At 35.3% G+C, this 20536-nt stretch overlaps 1 protein-coding gene across 1 annotated transcript in view; it reads left to right on the top strand.

Moving 5' to 3' along the window:
• Nucleotides 1-20536, top strand: part of LOC129224121 (delta-like protein C) — a 75825-nt gene that overhangs the window by 19339 nt on the left and 35950 nt on the right. Inside the window, exons 2-3 of the mRNA XM_054858531.1 lie at nt 13829-14113; nt 18324-18372. Coding sequence (XP_054714506.1) covers nt 13829-14113; nt 18324-18372 — 334 coding nt within the window. The remainder of the gene's footprint in view (nt 1-13828; nt 14114-18323; nt 18373-20536) is intronic.

Here is a 20536-nt window from a genome sequence, read left to right as displayed (position 1 = left end):
CGTTTAAAATGTGAAGATGTCACCTTCTTGCTTTGAGGTCTTCAATTTTTATTGCGAATTTTTTAAATTCTTTAAAGAGAGGATCAAAACTGAAATTTTATTTGTTAGGTCAAGACGGTAATCGGTTTAGGTGAAATGAAGGGATTCATAAAATGTTTTACAATTCATTTAGCTTTCATTATTCATGCATTCCATTCGTACATGTGATCTTCCATGTGAGGGGAAAAAAGTTAAATCGAAATTCAAATTTTAGCAGCTTTGGGCGAGTTCAATTTGGAAATTTTTTCTTGAAAATTCATGATTTCCGTACTTTGAATTTCGCGGTTTCATCCCATCGCGTTTTTTCCCCTTCCAGATATATTTATTAACCTTTTTTTGTGAGGCTTGTGTTAAGGAAGTATTAAAAAAAATGTATAATGTTAATGATATGGTATTTGTCGCGTCTAATGTGTCTTTTTTTTTTCTCTTGTGTATTGGGTAATAATTGAGTCTAAAATGCGTTATTTCATGTCCAGAGGGCTCTAATAATGTTAAAAACCATGCATTAAAGGTCTGAAGTATGTTTTCTTCGCTGTAACTACTACGGGGTTGCCATCTGCTAGCGAAACTCCGCAAAGAAATTATTTTGCTCCGCATTTCCCGTTTGGTCTTTATTCTGACCAGACTTACCAAAGATTTCAATAAAATTAAATTTGTTTTTGTTACATTTGCTGGTTTATTAGGCATGTAAATATGAAAATTAAACCCTTATATTCAAGGCATTACATAGTGTTTAAAGTTCATGACAAAATTATAGGGTTAAAATGGTTAAAGTATTATTAATTTAAAAATAATTATTCTTATGCTCTTGAAATGAATGATTATCAAAGCTCAAAAGCAATTTTAGATTAGAGGGTTTTTTTTTATTGATTTTTATACAAAATACCGAGCTGCTCCGCAAAATTTTAAAATGCTCCTCAAAATCACCACAGATGCTCCTCAAATTGTTTCTCCAAGGTTGGCTACCCTGGTACCAATGTGTTTGATTGATAAGTGAAGAATCATGCGCGGAAATTCATTTATCGCGGTAGCGTCCAGACTTGATTTAACCGTGATAAACGAGAACAGACTGTATTCATGAAAGGAAAAAAAAAAAGAACGATGCGATTGATTTATTAATTTATATTACAATTTATTTTTGCCGTTGCATTTTTTTCTCCCTTCTGCATCAGTATTTGTGAAGTGATTTCACATTGAATTCGAGGTGTCTAAAACCCTTTCTTCTCAGATATGGAAAACACTTACACACGCACAGGAATATGCGTGTGCTCCGTAGCAGAAACAGTGCGACGTTCGTCGCAAATTCTTGAGAAAGTTTGCTAACCACTTCTTAATTTGAGGGAGAAAAAACGAAAATTTTAAGGAAAATGTCAAATTTTCGCAAACAAAAATATGCACCGTACTTTCTGGGATATACTGCTGTACTAAGCGAAAAAGTTGTAATCTGCTACTGAACCCAAAATGAGAAACTGCATTTTTAAGTTTTACGCCTCCATATAGTAGTTGATTCAGATTCTACTTTTCAAATTTTTTAAAAAATATTTTCCGTTCACAAATAATCATAAAACATTACATGTGGGTAAAATATGTCATTAAGAACCATCTGGTGATAATAACAGTTTATTTATTTATTTATTTATTTTTTAATTCGGTAGATAGGGATCGCATAAAAAAAAGTCTCACGTAGAACATAACTCAAAATGTTATATTTAAACGAAATCAAAGTAAACCAAGTGATGATAATTTTTCCGACTCCCGAAAAATTTCCCGAATAAAGAAATTTTTGGGAGGTCACAGTGACTTTCGATCGGGATGCCCCTGTCGTCACTTGAAGATACTACCTCGCACTCGTTTTATAAATAATTTTCATAAATCACACAAAAAAAAAAAAAACGCACAAAAAAAAAATCGCTCAAAAAGAGGTTTGGGTGTATTTACGGAATTAGTGATTAGTGGAAAAACGATAAATGAAGAGAAATACTTCGTATAAATAAAACAATATGTATGTCTTTTTTTTTTTTTTTTTTCTCTCTTTTCAAGACTTGAGGCGCTCTCTTGGATGAGCAATTTTTGATAAAGGAGACATTACTCTTTCTGTTTTCCGGCTTGGCGCAGGGAAAGGAATTTCTCGCCCTATCCTTTCGCTGTTTCCTGAAACAAAAACCTTAAAGTTGATGAAAAAGTTAATCATAAGTGCGTGTTATATATTTTAGGGCGATTCCACCGTAACGTGTGCGACATTTTTAGTTTCCTTTTTTCAAAGTTTTTTTTTTTTCATTACCTCAGCATAAAAAAAAAATCAGGCATTGGTTAATATTATCTTTCCTTTCATAAAATACAATGTAATTTTATATGCATCTTGCACAATATTTCATGTACAATATAATTATTTCAGTATTTTTATAATAAATTATTAATTTTATAACGTGAGGGACAGCTGAAAACTGAAATTGTCACACTTATAAGTTTTATAAAATGAATAATTAGTTTTTAAAAACTGAGAATAATGATATTCTTCATGTAGTTGAAAGTAAAAGAACGTAAAATTAGATAATATTAACCGAAGTTTGATTTTTTGATGCTGAACTAATGAAAAATAAGTTTGGAAAAAGAAAATAGTGCATAAATGCCACACACAATACGGTAAAATTAGTGGGTCATAAATGCAAAAAATGTAATTTTTTTTTGCGATTACATTCAGATTTTATTTGCAATTTATATTAATAATTCGGAAAAATGAAATGCTAGTCCCCCGTGACAAACTAAATGCACAATTTGTCGAAGAGACCGTCGACAAATGATATCTAGCTTTGATGGGGAAGGGATGGGGTAACGATAAGTGATATCAGAATAAAATTATAAATTTTATTTCGACCAAAATGTGTAAATGTTAGTCGATATAAAATCATTATTCCTGTTATTTCTTGTGACAAGGGCAGGGGAGGTGGTAAGGTGATGTGTGACACTTTTTAAACCAAGAAAGGGAGAGGGGATTAAATATGTTGAAAAAGTGTGACATTATTTGTGGACACAGGAATGTTATCATACGAAATAAAAATTTCTGAAGCGGAAAAAAAAAGCAACAATACTTATTGAGTTATTTTTGCTTCAAGGAAATTTCTCTTGAAATAAATAATCGCATATTTTTATCTTATGTTTTATAAAGTATTACTCCTTTACATTTGTTTTTCACTCTTGCAGAAAATAACTCTCACATTTTCTATCATCTCAGAGGTCCGAGATCTTTGATAAGTTTCGGTCACGCCATCTAGTGTAATAAACACTAACCAATTGGATCTGCAGGAGAAAAAAAACCCTACAATTTGTTTTTCCCGACAGATTTATTGCTCTTGAAGCAAATCTTTTCCCCGTTTTTCTTTTCCGTATTCGTTATTTACTCTTTGATTAGAGTGTGAAGCATATTTTTATTGTGATTTCCTTTTGTTAGAAGGATTTTGAAATTCATTAAACTATTTATTTTACTTGTGAAATATATTTTAAAAGTACACAACATTATATTTAGGACGTTATTTCATGTTTTCAATTACGTTTTGAATGAATTTATATTAGAAAATTAATAATTTTGTGAAAAGTCTTTATTTTCTTTCGATTACTGTTTATCTATTTATTAATTGTACTTGTGTGTGACTGCAATTTTTGTAAACAGTCGTTTCCCCCCCCCCCTTTTCCTTTTTGCGGATAGGAGCTTTCAGATCCAATTTTAGGAACCCAAAAAAGGTCTTGAATTTGCCATCGAAAACTAAAGCAAACGCCCATCAAATGACTTCCTCTTTTTTTTTTTTGTTAAATGTGATGATTGTTCTGAACTTCCAACCCCCACCCCCTTTCCCAGTTTTATATTTAGTATTGAGAACGGTATGGTAAATTTAAAAAAAAAACTGCTTTTTGATGAAAAAAAAAAAAATACCGCAAAAACTAATTTTCCTAAGTACCTATGGCGGCAGCGAGGGCGGTTTTAAGCTATGGCTAACTTCTTATGTCTTAGTTAAGCTAATATGATAGTTTATATAGACTTGTAAGAACTTATGATGAAAACCACTCTCCCCGAGATTATTAATTCTATCTGCGTTAGTAGTTGAATTCGTAACTGATAGAAATAAAATTCCGTTTCATTTTTAAAAGTAAGAAACGTTTATTCCTTTGTGAAATAAAAAATAACTTATATAGTAGTAAAAATAGTTTCCAGTAGAAATGTATGTGCTTCCACTGAACACCCGCAGTTTATTATAATATGTTGTACTAATATTTTGTTAATTCTTGGAGCTAGCTCTCTAAGGTTCTTTCAATAACTTGCGAATATTTATCAAAAGTTTGATGTAATAATTAGTAAGGTTGAAGGAACTTTTTGTGTGCCTTGACCGTTAAAACAATTTTATAGGTTGCCATAACTTAAATGAAGAAATTGTTTAGTGGAGCATGTCAAGAAGAGGCTCCGTTTTGAAATGAATATTTTTACAACATATTTATCAGCCATTAGATTTGGGATAGCTTGAGCGCAAAGGGTTGCTTTATTCAAAAAACAAAATAATAACTTCACAACATGAGGGTCTCTAGGAAGAACTCGGCCCAACGTCTGTCCCTGACTGTATCCGGTGGCACGGACCGAGTTTTTCAAGCTTCCTCCCATGCCTCCACAGGGCCCGATCAATTTCCAACTGTGTAATGAGAGTGTGCATATAACGGTAGGGCTAATGCGGAAAAGAGGCAGTGTCGGCTTTTGTTGACAAATTGGCTGCGGCCTTTTTATCCATCGTAACCGTTTCCCCGGCGGAATTCTTCTGAATTGCGCCGGAAGTGGACAGCCGGAAACAGAGCACTGCTAGAGACTGCTAGATATATTTTCCCCCTTTTAGGCCCAACTCTCTCCGTTTTGTAGTAAATAAGTAATAGATAAACTACGCAGAAAGTTGTTCGGCCCGTTCTTCTGAATGAATTGGTTCTGGGAAGCTGAAGCATGGGAGATTAATCTGGCGATATTCATTAGAGAGTTTTGCATAATGGGCAGAACTACCACGTGGTTTTGCTTATCCTTTGTTTTGTCGGCCAGGCATCGCTGCGTCGTGTTCTTTCCTTATTTAATTGATATTTATTTATTTATAGAAATAAACATTGAAAAATAAAGAAAAAAAAAAACCATTGCGCCGCTAAGTATAAATATATTTGCGGTGCAAGTTGAATGAGTTGATACTACTCGTTGAAAGATGATTCCTCAAACATATTTTTCGATGAAATAATAAATTATCCAACGTATTGAAGCACAAAACATGCAAATTATTGCACGTTTTGTGCTTCAATACGTTGGATAATTGATTATTTTAATTTTCTGCACAAAGGTATTTATTCGTTATATTTTACGATGGTTTAAAATTTAATGAGAACAATAAAAAATATGTGGGATGAAAAACAATGTAGGTGTTTTTATATTTTGCGTATGTATGGTATAATTCTCTGGAAACAGAAAATTTGAGATGAAATCAGGCAACTTGGTCCGACTCAAGTCCTTTGAAGCAAGTAGGAGAAAACTGGAGCAGTTTGCCCCGAATCCCCAGCTTCAGGTCTTCAGTGTTTAAAAACAATTATATGTATTAAATTCCCCCCGTGTTCTATACAGTATTTCAAAGGGACTTTAAAGTTTTGCATTGAACTGCCAAAAAATAGTTAACCGTGTCCACCTGAGACATTACCGAAATGAATTTATTCAAAAACATTAGCTGTGATAATCGGTCTAAATTGTTTATTCCGGAGATGATTTCACTGTAACAATTATTTGTCTTAACTCAAGAGTTCCCAAAGTGGGTGTCGCGGCGAAGTCCCCATGCCATCAGTATGTACTACATACATTGCAGCGATAGACTAGGCTGCCGCGAAAAAACTTAATTCTTTAAAGGGTGCCCGAAAAGTGTGGGAAAATCTGTCTTAACTGATTCATTCTATGCTGAATCTGTCACTTTTTTTTTCGGTTCTTTTATTATAAAACTCGAGGTCTATATTTATTTTCACTTAAAGGGAAGGGGTCATAAAGGTAAGATTTTCTCCTGGACTGAAGCATAACAGATAACAGCCTCAGTAACATATTTTTTCTAGCATATTATTGTTTGCAATATTGCTTAAAACGATAGGTTCGGGGCAGGGAAGTAACTCCTGTAACTTTCTTTGCTGTGCTCGGGAACTCATAGTACTTTAAATTTACCAGATATGATCATATTTTGTGTTTCCTTGTAGATAATTTTCTGTTGTCATCAGTGTAAGTTGTTTTATTTATCTTCTAATTCTAGTCTTTCATAATTTCAATATTTTGACAACGAAATCACCTTTAAGAGGCAGGATAAGCTAGCCCACATAGTGCGCACTTTCATCGATCCTCTTTGCTCTTTCAACATCCATAGTTGCGCTCCTGCTACACCTGTTTCCCAAGCGTTATGAGATCTTTAATAAGCCTTGAAAACCTGACCACGAAATTATAGCATCGGAGATGGAAACCGCTTAACCGACACTTGTCATCCTTATGGCCAAACAGGTTTATCCCAGCCCAGCTATAATGTGTCGGCAATTACGCCCAGAGAAAATTATTGGGGAGGGCAGCGAATAAAGTAGGGGCAGGCAGAGTGAATCGACTCCGATTGACCTTAAATCCAACCTCCCCCCGTCCACTTCAAGTTGAGTCATTTACAATGTCCTCTTATCGAAGCTTTGTATCTTTTCTTCCCATGGCAATGGAGTAACAGCTTGTCTTGTTGGTATGCAGGAGACAGATTTTTCGGAATAGTAGGATACATTCTCATGGTTTTTTTCCTCCTAAGTTTTTGTTTTGGTATTGGCTCTTGTTGAACTTCACTCGCTGAGGATATATTGTCATCGTTAAGAGGTCGATTATGGGATCGAGATTAGCTGTAATTGTCATGGTCGTTGGCCAATGCAGTTTTGGTTAGTCTCATCGTTTCGTGCACTTGCAAATTTAGTATTCGCTGCGACTCATACCTCGATTTCTCTCTTGATGGGTGCAATTTTTGGTCATACGTACGAGCCTTTAATGGGTGCTGTTGGCAATTGGCAAGAGTGAAAAATCGTTCTTGTTTGACTGTGCGTGTCTTCAACAATCAACGCTTTGCCAAGTTCGCCGTTAGCAGAAGTTACTGTTCAATAGTGAATAATAAAGTGGACAAGAGTTGAAACGTAGAAATTTTCTTTTTACGAGTGTAAGTTTCATTTTAGAGATCACTTTAACATATAGTGGAGAACATTTTTTACAAACTTTCTATCCGATTTTTTTTTTTTTTTTTAATTTCCGTTACAGGTAAGTCAAAAAATCGAATGTTTGCACTTCGCGGAAGTGTTTCGAATCAACAGCGGGCGGGAGTTTCCCGTACTATTTTCGAGGAAAAGATCTGATAAATTTCTGTGGTAATCCTGCAATCCCGCCGAAAATTTGAACCCATGTGAACTAACTATGTAATATATAAAATTCAAATACACGGGGTATTGGACTGATCAGTTGTTTTGAGGGTTTGAAACAAACTTTCTCTACTTCGTATGGGTTTTACTGCTTCTTGGCAAGATTTTCATCTCTAACGATCTCTACTTTTTTGTGAGTACGGTAGAATATAAATTTCATTCACTGGTTTTATTGACTTGAAAGAAAATATCTGAAAAAAGAAAAAAAAAATTAATTTGAATTTTTGGCATCTTGAATTCAAATTATGTTTTTCGCAATCACGAGCGTGTGTGTTTGTGTAGGCGCATGTGTGTGAGTGAGTGTTGTGTAAGTGCGTGAGCGTGTAGGTGTTCGTGTGTGTGTGTAGGCGTTCGTGTGTGTGTGTAGGCGTTCGTGTGTGTGTGTAGGCGTTCGTGTGTGTGTGTGTAGGCGTTCGTGTGTGTGTGTGTAGGCGTTCGTGTGTGTGTGTGTGTAGGCGTTCGTGTGTGTGGGACATGGACGCCACCGCCCAGCAAAAGTGGATTCCGGGGGACAGTGCTCAGGACCAGCCGCGCCGCCGCCGGTGGACGGTGGTGCTGCAGGCCTGGTCCAAGCTGAAAAAGGCACGGACACCAAAAACGGTCAAGTGAGAACAATAAGCAATCGTGATTGCTCAAAAAAAAAAAAAAAAAAAAAAAAAAATGCTGTGGAAAACATACGTGACAGAAAATTGTCTATTATACACTGATTTACTTCAAGATCTACATTGCTTTTGGGGGAAAAAGTACGAATAGAATGCGTTCAAAATTCTACGTCTGAAAGGAAAGACATTATGAACTGGTAATTGACTAACAGTGGAAGACAAATTGAGTAGAGTTAATTTCCAGGATCAGCCTAAATAGTGACCTGCAAAAAAGGGCTGTTTTGATTAAAAAAAAAAAAAAGATGGGGGGGGGGGGGGGCTCTATTTATAATTTTAAGATAACTATCTTATGCTCACTTTTTGTTGTTCTGTATTGCATAACAGGATTAACATTTAGTGTAGAGTTATCTAACCAGTGAATGAACAGTACGGATTTTTTTTTCTTTTTTTCAAACAACGATTTAAAAAAAAAAAAAAAATTTCTTAGATGAATTAACAGCAATAACTTCTTTCTACTCAATTGCAAAAAGAAAAAAAGGGGGGGGGGGAGAAAGGAAAAGAATCTGTTAAAGATTACAACATGTTTAAAAGTGAAGAGAAAACGCGTAAACCAGAAAGCAGAGAAAAGAATAAAAAAGAGAGTACATTTATAGACACTACAAAATAAATGACGAATGTGAAATAAGTACAAAATCTGAAGGAGCCTAATTGAACCTATGTTTTCAAACGAAAGTATGGCCTGTAAAACGAAAAGGTATCCGCAAAGAGTGGGGCAAAGTAGAGAAAATTTCATTGACTGGATTTTTTTTTAAAATTTTTTTTTGCTATTATTTATACGTCCACTGGGCTGGAGCAGAAAACCATAAAAAGAGTACAAGTTTGTTCGTTTTTTTTCTTTTTTTGAAAAAACTACATTTATATATAAAAATATTTTCACTGTCATGCACCCATGGCTACAGTTTTTAGTGATGAGTTTCTGTAATTGAAACTACTTAATTGTTCATTTACTGATCTGACAACCCTATCTAATATGGATCTTGTGATCGGCATATCATCGAACCTATAGTTTGTTTTAATAAACGTCCTATAAACCTCAATGATGGTATACAATACATTAACTATGCACATGAAGAATAAAATCATCCAATTTGTTTCATGAAAATGTATTCGGGAAACTAATTGTTCGATGAATCTTACATAAACTGCCGAAAACAGAAAACACTAGCTAATTGTTTTCCAGTCGAACCTCTGTTCAACATCACTAAAATATGTTACAAGTCATCTTTACAAGCTGATCTTAAATGCATCTTCCGTGATGTAGTGTCTCTTAGTTCGACTCATTTTGCCAGTTGTTTATTGGTCATTGTTCAATCTCTACTTTAAGGGTCACTGACTTCTCGCAGTAATTCACGGCGTTTCGTGAGATATTCCGTTTCTTAGACGCAGTTATTTTGTTTTCTCCATTTTAATTAGCTTTTGAACTACATTCGTTGTCAAAGAGATGAATGGTCCGTGCATATTGTCCATAGTTTGTTTCGTTGTACTTGTATATCATTATTTAGTTTTTTAAGCACCTTTTTCCTGTTGTAGTTTCATTTTGATGTCTCATAGTATTGACCGTTTTTTTAGAAATGAATTTCGTTTTAATCGACAATTGTATCAACTAGCTCATTTTTGATCGTTTTTAACAGCTTTATTTCATTGTCGATCCTTCAGAGGGTTTAATTTTGTTTTGATCCTCTTTAATTAGGATTTTTTAAAAGAAGTTTCGAAACTAAAATTTCGTATCGATTCTTTTTTTTTTTTTTGTCCATCCATTTCTCACTGAATGCGCCATATAGTCTATAGTTATTCTTTTAATTTCTGTAGTTCTTATTTCCTTTTTTTTCTTTTCTTACTCGATAGAGGCTGATTTCACATGAGTCCCGCTCTTTATCTATGTGCAATATATTTTTAAAAAAAAATGCTTTTAAAGAAGTTAAAAGTATTAAATCAGTGTTTTCATCGGAGTTGCCAGTATTAACCTTCATATTTTATGCGAAACAAAACGTTATTGGCTGAAAACATGAAAACACGTTGTTTAAAAGGGTTGCCATAAATAATCGTTCTTAATAGTTATAATAACTAATTACGTTAATATTTTTTTTAAAGGAAATGAACTTTGTGCGATAGTAAATTCATTGAAACTTTGCACTTTACTTTCTTTGTTTAATTCTCCTTTTGTATTGATCAATGTCTTGATGCACAATGCTTTTTATAGCATTTTTCAAACATCTTTTAATCAAAATTTGCATAAATTGGATTATGCGGACCGAAGCATTTCCCTACCATCCCATTTAATCTTGAGTCTACTGTAATACCAAAATCATTAGTAATTTTTCTACTCTCATTTTTTAAATTTTGTGGAGTGCACAAGAAACATAATGATCGGGTTATATCCCCCACACCTTATCACTTACGTTACGAAAAAACCTTCAGAGAAAGTTAGGATTAAAAATCCACATCTTCCTCTTGCTTTGTGTGGGAAAGTAACTTTTGTAAATTAAATTAAGTTCGGCAATAATTATAACTTATCTGTTTTTGGAAAATACTTTTTTTTTCTGTGAAATCTCGAAATTAGTTTTATCAGGAATCAGCTTATTTTACTTTGGGGCTGTCCATAAATGATGCCACACTTTTCCCCACCTTTTTTAACCCCAACCCCTTTTGTCACAGAGTGTCACATTTTTTTCATACCATATCCTTAAACAAATGCGTTATGCCACGCTTCTTCTTAATCCCTCCCCCTTGTCACTAACTCACAATTTCATGAACCTCCTCCCCTCCCCCCCAATACGTGACATCATTTGTAGACAGTCAGTTTACTGTATTTCTCAAAGTGTAGTAAAGTTTAATTTATTACTCGAAAGTCGAAGTGGTTAATTTCATGCTCTTTAATATTAATAATCTTTTCTGTGTTACATTATTCTTTTTCCAAAAAAGAAAGTTTCCCTACCTCTGGTGATCGAGCATGATTAGACAATTAAGTTTTATTTTGTTATTTAAAATATTAGAAAGACGATTTTACGGAAATTTCAAATCAGAGTTTCAACCATAAAGAACTTTTAAAACTAACCGCGGAAGCGCGAAAGAATTTAATTGACGAAACCCGTGAGTGATTTGTCCTTTATCAATCACTCCCTATTTCGCCAAAAGCTACGGGAAGTTACTTACAAGTTCATTCCTTTCACCTCCCGCGATTTCTAGTGTATAATAATAAAACAGTGGCTACTCCCTTCCTTAGATCCTGCTGCGAAAATAACGGTGTGGTCCGCCCCCAGCCGACACCCTCCAGCTCAGTTTTGCTTCTGCTAATCCTCCATGAGCAGCAGTCAAACTATTTCAAGATTCAATTTATTTAGTGTAAAAAAAGAGATCGCCTCGAAATTTCCAAATGACCTGACAAATGGACGATTAAGTGACCTTTTTGTTGCAACCACGAATAATTCATCTATGTATTTTCTTACGAAATGCGCTGGAAACCTAGAGATCGTAATAAGCTATCGTTAGTCGCAGGGGTCGATTATGATTTTTGAAATCCCTGGGCCCAAATTATTTGATGCCCCCCCCCCCCCAGCTTATTCTATTTCGTGAAATATTTTGATACTTGCGCATTAAAGGTGCTAACACAGTAATTCTAAATCTGGCGATATGTTATATTACACTATAGAGACGATATAGTACATATACGATAATTATTAAACATTATAATATAAGTTGTCGTCAAGCTTTGCAGGTTGCAGTAAGTCATAAATATCAAAATTGTGTATGATATAAACTGAATAGTGTAAATATAGACTACTTTTGGAGTGGTTTTGGAATTTGCAAAAGAAATTACATTTTTAAGGAGAATGTTTTTTCTTGATTTAGCATTTACAGCTTGCTATAGTGAGATATGAAATGAGTCTAATTAAAACTTTATTTACAGATTTGTTGCCTCCAAATGTTGGTGCCCTGGGACGGTGCCCCATGTGCACATCCCTTAATCTGGCTCTAGATAGTCGTATTTAGCAATTAAAAATTTTAGTTTAACGACTATGATTACATATCCAGGCGTCATTTTAGACGCCTATCTTTTCATTAAAAAAATTAATTTGGCGATCTTAATTTTATGCCAAGTCGTAATTTTTTATTAAGTGAGGCTGCGATTACAAAAATCAATATATTTTTTCTTGGTTCAAATCAAAAGAAACTTTTTCACAAGAGCATGATTATCGTAACAGTCGAAAGTTCAAAGCTTTCCTTCAGATATTTGAATTATTTGAAAATTACGCCTAACCAAGGCGTTTGGCAACTATAAAAATAGGCTAGTGCCAATGACGCCTCACTTTTTTGTCCTAATTTCGAAACCTTAGCCGTACTTATTGGAAACCGAATTTGATCATAAAACGCTATGTCGGATTCATTATTAGATGATATTTTTGCCACAAAATTGTATTATAATAGCCGTTGTAAGTGAGTGCTGATACCAAAGTAAACAAATCTTCTTGGTCGTTGAAATGAGTTTTAGTGTTTATTGTAGTTATGATCATGGGTGCTCAATGGGGGGGGGGGGGGGGCGCAAGTGGAGGCTCAAGCCCTCCTTTAGGAATTAGAACCTCCTTGCTTTTAGTACTCTTTTCTTTGCAAAAATCTTAAGAACATTCCTTTTTCAGCCATTAATGAATAACTTATTAAAAATGTCAAATTTCAATAACTAAAATCTGTACTGAAATCAGTTTCTATGAGGAAAATATCCTGCTGAACCATAGAGAAAATATCTGAGCCGCCACCCCCCTCCTTAAAATTTTGTCACAGTTAGGGCTATTAAATAATGGAGCTTGAACTTCTGGAAAGATAGAATCATAAAAATCACGTTCTTTCTGAATTCCTTTATTGCACAGTGATACGCCACAAATATTATGCCTAGGAATCAAGTTTTTCAGTGAGGTTTGTTTTTGACGACTAATTTTCAACTACATTACACCCTCCTAAAAAAAAGGAAGGACTTAAATGAGAACTGAAAAAGCACAGATAATCAAATATTAAATTGCAAACAGTTTCCTGTTACGGAAATACTGGGGGAAAAAAGAAAGGGGGGGGGGAATCATTATTTCGTTGTATTAAGCAGACTTTAAAAAGTTGCCTTTGGAACAGTCCTCCTGAGCTCTCAACTTTAAATGTGTCAACTAACCAAGGTCCTGAGGAGTCGTCCACAAATGATGCGACGCTTTGAAGGGGAGAGTTCGCGAAATTGTGACAAGGGGCAGAGAGGGAGTTACAACTGTGGCATTGCATATTTTGTATAACAATTTGCTTATAAGAAAAACAGCGTAACCTGCGACAAGGAGAGGGGTAAGGAGGACTGTGACACAGGGGGCGAGGAGAAAGGAGGGTTTAAATTTGTTGAAAAGGTATGACATTTATGGACAGCCCATCTCGCTTCTTTCAATTCGATTTATTTCCGTTCACTTGGAAGCTCTATAAAATAGATCTCAGCTGAACTATCTATTGACTTAGCTCTAGTTTCTGGATTTCTGTTCGAAAGCCTCGTGCTTGGTGCCTCAATAGTAAAAAGTTTGGAAAGGGTGCAATTGTAAGTGGAGGGGGAAAAAATCAAGTTGTAGGATAAAAATGTGGAATGCATTATATGTGTTGTTATTTCGCAATGACAAAGATGATATTTCTTTTTGCAGGTGGAATCTTCGGGCATTTTCGAGCTGGATCTAGTGTCTTTCGAGAACCGCGGGGGCCGAGACTACCTGGGCGGCTGTTGCAGTGGCCGGTCTGAGGGCCCTTTCTCTACTCGCTGCCAGGGCACCTGCCCCGTCTACCTGCGCGTCTGCGTTAAGCACTATCAAGCCACTGTTGAACCCGATAGCGCTTGCACTTTCTACGAATTCTCGACTCCCGTCCTCAACGAAACCTCCCAACTCTCTCAGCAGCACAACATGTCTTTCGATCTCAAGTTCACCTGGCCGGTAAGTGGAAGAAATTATTTCTTATGTACAGTATAACTCCAATTATCCGAATCTCTCACTATCCGAACTGCTTTATTAATTTCAGAAAAAAATAATAAGACGGAAACATGCTGCGATTCGCAAATAATGATTCTGTCTACGTGCGCTATTGTCCTTCTCTCTGCGAAACTGGTGTGAGCTCAGCTCGCACATTACTGATATGATGAGCTACCGTCTCTCAGTGAAATTTTATTATTGGCGGCGACCCTTTCATTTAGTTAATTAAAGACTCCTTTTCTTCGAAAAAAGAATTTCTTTTTCATCACAATGCAGTAATGAAACAAAATAGACCCATATTTTCGGCTAAAAATCCAATTATCCAAATTTTTTATTCTCCGGATGTGTCCCATCTCAATTGATTCCGATAGTAGGAGTTCTACTGGGATTACAGGATAATGCTCGGTCGCACACAGTAAGGGTGTCAGAGAACTTCCTCTTCCACATCATCACCTTATCTGTCTAGCTTAATCCCCTGATTTGTCCTAGATCGAGCATATCCGGGCTCGCTTTGGACGGTAAGTTGAACGGAGAACCTGTTTGAACAAATTAGTGGCGCCTTTGCAGTAAATGTGGAACAAGATGACTCCAGGGACTGATTATTGAATAGGTCAACTAGGCCGTGGCTTAGGGCCCCCAAATTGCTAAAACTGTTTTAGCCAATGGCTAAAATTGTACAGTTTGACTGCAGAGGGGCCCCAAAAAACTGTTTGGCTAAGGGCTTCCCAGTATCTTAATTTGGCCCTGTATCACGTACAGGCGCGGATCCACGGGAGGGGAACTGGGGGAACGTTCCCCCTCCAAAATCCCAAGTGTATCTAAAAATTTTCAGAACAGAATACAGCACAATTCTTTCGTTTTTTAAAACTTGAACTTCAAAAAGAGCGTCAGAAAAAAGCGAGGAGAGAATTGCAAAAGCAGATTCAAATAGGAGAACTGTGGGAATGTTCCCCCCCCCCCTCAAAAGGAAATCTTAAGTGTGCCTAAAACAGTTCAGAAAACAGGAGTACGAAATTTTGTTAAATTTTTTAGAACGTGAACTAAGGTATTAGGAAAAGCAATTAGACAACAGCAGAAGGAGATCCACGGAGAGGAACTGAGGGAATGCACCCCCCCCCCCTAAATCCCATATATACCTAAAAATTTTCACAAGAGTGCAGGAAAAATCTTCTATTTTATAGAACTTAAAGAAAAGCTCCAGGAAAAGCGATTAGAAAAAAGCAGAAGTGGATCCACGGAGGGGAACTGGAGGAATGTTCCCCTCCCCCAACATATCATGTGTACCTAAAAGGTTTTACAACAGAGAATAGGAAGATATTGTTTTATAGAACTTGAACTTGAAAATAGGCTCCAGGAAAAACGATAGGCAGTAAGCGGATGGCGGATCCATAGGGGAATGTCCCCCTCCTCCCAAAATCTCACGTGTACCTAAACATTTTCACAACAGAGTGCAGCAAAATTCTTCTGTTTTATAGAACTTGAACTTGAAGAAAAGCGCAAGGAAAAGCTAAGAGGGAATTGCAAAAGCGGATCCAAAGAGGGGAACTGGGAAATGTCCTTTTCCAAAACACAAAATTCCAAATAAACCAAAAACTGTTCAGAAAACAAGGTAACGTAAAACCACCAGTAGTTGACATTTTAAAGATTAATTTTTTCTGTTTGGGAGTATTCTGATAGCTTGGAGGGAATTCATCCTAGGAGAAACATTTAATAAGTGATAACTGTACCAACTAGTCCCCTATTATAATGCAACAAAATTAGATTAAAAAACGAATGCACATTTTTTTTAATAAAAAAAAAGACATTGTGTTGGAGTTGACACTAAACTAAAGCGAGAACATTCCATTGTTGACACACTTTGTTTTCAGTATTTGATACATGCTTTGATACAGAAAAACAGGAATTGCTTAATAAATGAATTCGTGCCTACTTGTGTGAATACAGGAATCGCACTGCCGGATCTAGGCAGCAGCAAGCCCTTGGCTTACCTTTTTTACATAGTCGATACCCTTTGCCATTCCCCCCCCCCCCCAGTTGCCGGGAGGCAACTTCTAGGAAGATGCAAATTTACTCTATTTCTGTTGTTTTCTCGTTGAACCTCAATATAAAATTTCAACGAAGGTGGGTAAAGGGTGGCAGGATTTGGATTTTGCTTCGGTTCTGAAAAATCGAAGTTCCGGCCATGCAGGAATGTAAATACAGTTATAGAGAAATATAAAAATTAAATGCTTCCGTCATAGGGGTTATAAGACTATGAGAAGTTCACATAAAAATTTGAGTTCGGGGACTGAGAAAATATTTTTCGTCGTACTAAAAAGCTCATCGATATGGCACAGTACAGCTTCCGAGTAGTACTTCAATTTATCCACTTTAGGGCTATTTCTAGCCTTCCAAATTTTCGTACTTGCTTTTTGCATCTGTTTTCCAGTAATCTTTCAAAATAAGTCTTTTTGAACACAAACCTGCTTAAACTATCTTTTGTATTCATTTGGTGTTGAGTTTATCAAAAAAATTTAAAACTTCTACAATTCAGTAGTGCAACCAGAGGGGGGTGAGAGACCACCCCAGAATGCTGATTAGAATGTTTCTCAAAAGTATTTCTTACAATTAGAGAAAAATAGAACGGACCTCGGAAAAGCGAAGTTTTTTTTTAATGAGTGGAAAAAAAGAATGTCGCGAAAAAATCTAAACTTCTTTTGAAAAGAAACTTGGAAAAAAAATTCAATCATGGTGGTTTATTGATCAGTTAATTACATCCCCACCATTTTTTTTCTTTTTCCTACTCGGTCTAAAGATAAGAAAGTCTTCATAATTGAGAAGCCCCCTTTTCCCCGCCGAAACCTTTAAATAGTGTCTCAAATCTCGTTTTCGGGGCTTGAATTCCGAAAAAATTCCAGGGGATAACCACCTAACACCTCGCATTCTAAAGACATCGAGAATCGTTTAATATTGCTTTTTTGAAGCTTCAAATTTGAAAAATTGCCGAAACCCTAATGTTACCAAATATAGTCTGCAGTCACGTTTTTATGACATCAATTACGAAAAATTTCTGGACAGGGGCCCGAATGCTCTCGTAAGAAATCTAAAAATGAAAAAATTACAATTTCGAAAAATTTTAAGGGGGAGAGCATTTGAATCCTTCGTCAATGAATATCGCTTAAAAACTTCGTTTCCTAGGACTTCAATTTCGAAACATTTTTTGGTAAGAGCCCCAGAACCCCACTGCTCGTAACATCATCAAAGTTAGTCTGTACCTGCGTTTTAGGAACTTCAATTTTGAAAAATTGGGCGGTGGGGGTGATCAATTTCGATCTATTTTACAAAAAAAAAAATCGATCTGGGGCAGCCCCCAAAAGTCCCGTCTTTTACCTTACCGTCAACAAATATCAGCTATAATCGCGTTTTTAAAACTTTAGTTTCTAAAAATTTCCGCAAAAAGCCCCTCGAACTTTTCCTCCCCGTAACATCATTAGATGCCGTCTAAAACTGCGTTCTTAGGGTTATAATTTCAAAATTTTTCCGGGGAGAACCCCCGGACCCCCTTTATCGGCGAAAATTTTAGGATTAAAAAAATATATAAGTTTAACAATAAAAATAAGTTTTTTTAAAAATATTTTCTGAAAATTATACTTGCAAAATTTATAAAGTAAAAATGTTTTATATAAGAAGCGTTAAGATTCAGAGGATAAGTTGTAAAACTCAGTTTCTACGGTTATTTTTTTAATGAGTAATTTCATACCCCTCTTCCCCCATAAACATAAACTGCTAAAAAAGTTCCCCTCCCAAATCCATAGTCTGGATCCGCCCCTGATCACGTAGGACATTGTACGATACTTTTTAGCCTCAATCCTAGACAGTATCTCCTCTTGCATTCATTCTAGAAGTGGCCCAACATCGTACTAGAATCTGCTATTTCATTTGAGATTTTTCCTGTAATAAATAATTATTATGCATTTATTTCGTTATCACTTTCTCATATCAGTGTTATTTTCGCATATGTAAAATTTAGTTTCATTCTGACTACTGCTTGGTGCGTCATTTCTTTTCTTTTTGTTTGTTTTGGAGAGTATTTTTGCGCAAAACTAATGGATGCAATTATTTTTGTGGCCAATTTATGAACTTTTTTCTGTAATGTTTGTATTGCTGACACTTATTCCATTTATTTGTGTTGCAGGGGCAATTTACTTTGATTGTTGAAGCCTGGCATCCTACCGCCAGAAAAGGTAAGAATATATATATATATATATCTATATATATATCTATAAGTGTTTATTCAGTTTTGGTGATTAACTCTTGTAATGAATTGCGCAAGCAACATGAAATGTATACTTGGACTAGTCAGGCTTGGAAGGATGTCAAAAAAAAAAAAAAAAAAAAACTTCGCCGAAAAGAGTGTATTTTGAAATATATTACTTTCAGTGCATTCACATTGACTAGTTGGACGTGGAAAGCCTTCCCATGATCAATTTAAATTAGGAATATGTTTTTTCCTCTATTCAATTTGAAGCGGAAATGAATGCTAATTTTTTTTAATAGTAAATCGTGCGCTCAATTACATTTTTTTTTAATTTTAGTTTTATTATTACTTTTAATTAATATTCTTAATCGCATAATTTATCAATATTTTTGGTGTATTGAATTTTGTTAAAGAATAATTAACTACGCATTCTTATTAGTTATCACTCTTAGACTAAAAATATACCATTCCTCATTTCTGTCAACATTCCTCTTTGAAGCAAACCATATTATCCTACGAGGCCCACCCATAGACTAATAAATTCTTATTAGTCTATGGTCTTACCAAGGCCCCCCTAAATTGTATTGTTTGTTTCCCGATTAGCCTTTTAATTGCTTATGAGCGATTTCCAAGTGTATGAGTTATATTTAAACCCTTGTCCCGTTATTTCATCATTTTAATCCCAGTAATTCATTTTCTAACGCATTTAGCCATAGTATTTTGCAAGCTACATAACTAGTTTAAAAAAGGGAGGGGGGGGAGACTAAGTGGAAAGGGGGAAAATTGTTACGAAACTAAGTTTGATGTTAATTCTTTAAGGGACGTTACGGGACGTTCCCTAACTCACATTTTAAAAAATAAATATTCGAACCCAAAGAATTTATAATTTTTTTTTGTTTTTAAATGTTATTTACGACATCAGAATCTTTTTTTTTTTTTTCTTTCTTTCTTTCTTTTTTTTTTTTTAAATGCCATTAACTTTCATCATCTACTGCAAAGCTTATGCCCAAAGGTTTAAGGCTGTTCCGGTAGAAAAACATGCTAAACTTGACTCTTTGGGAACAGCGACAAAAAAAATCTAATCGCCGGATTGCAATGAAACTTTTTACTATATCAGATGAATGTGTAAAAAAATACGTGCATGAAGTAAATTGCTGCTGAGTTACCTACATTTATCACAAAATGATATTAAAAAGTACTTTTTGTCAAATATGAAATATTTCTCTTAAACACATTCATGAAAAATCATCTAAACACAGAGATTCGAGATTTTTTTCTCTGAACCATAGAAACAATGTAGACGCATTGCAATTGAAATATTTTGTAAATATCATTAAAAAAATTTTCAATGCTCACGTGTTCTGAAACTTACTCGATTCTGTCCACTAATCTTATAGTTGCCTAAAGTGCCAATAGATGGCGTCAAAAACTCGAATAAGTAAGGATACGTGAAATTAAGGTCTATTTTATTAATAGCTCGGCTTTTTTCTCATTTTTATGCTAATAAATGATTCCATATGGACCATAAACTTTCTGTAACAAGTTTCATTCCTTCATATTCTTCATAAATCAGTCTAGATTTTTTTTTCTCTAAAACCAATTGTTCGTGATCGCGTGGAGATCCCGCCGGACAAATATCGCCATCAGTCAGTTTTGCAGATGAACTAGATTTTTGCGAAAAAGTGAGGCTTTCCATGCGTGTGCCCGAAGTGATGGCCAGTGGTATCGGATGTCAGTGCTTGTAGCTTGGGCTCGAGGCGGCAGTGATTGTAGTCAAGGAAAGAGAAAGGGGGGAGGGAGGACGTCCCCGTGTGTATTTTCCGTGTTATTAGAAACAGGTGGGTGGAGGACGTCCCCGTGTGTATTTTCCGTGTTATTAGAAACAGGTGGGTGAACTAGAATTGGAGGGTTGGCCTACGAGTGCTCGCCACACAATCTTTCCTAATCCGCAATGAATATCTTTCTAAATTGACGCAACAGAGATCATTAAAATTTCGTGATATTTTATTTCAACAACGATTTTAACTATTTTTCAAGAAGTAATTAATATTTTCTAATGTTAACGAAGGACAAAGATGATCTGAAAATAGTTCTTATTTAATTAAAAAAACCTTGCTCAATCCATTTGCGCAGGTGTGACATCTTTGTGC

Source organism: Uloborus diversus, chromosome 6 (genome assembly GCF_026930045.1).
Source record: "Uloborus diversus isolate 005 chromosome 6, Udiv.v.3.1, whole genome shotgun sequence".
Taxonomy (NCBI): Eukaryota; Metazoa; Arthropoda; class Arachnida; order Araneae; family Uloboridae; genus Uloborus; species Uloborus diversus.
The sequence above is the reverse complement of the archived record's forward strand: the minus strand, read 5'-3'. Positions and strand labels throughout refer to the sequence as shown.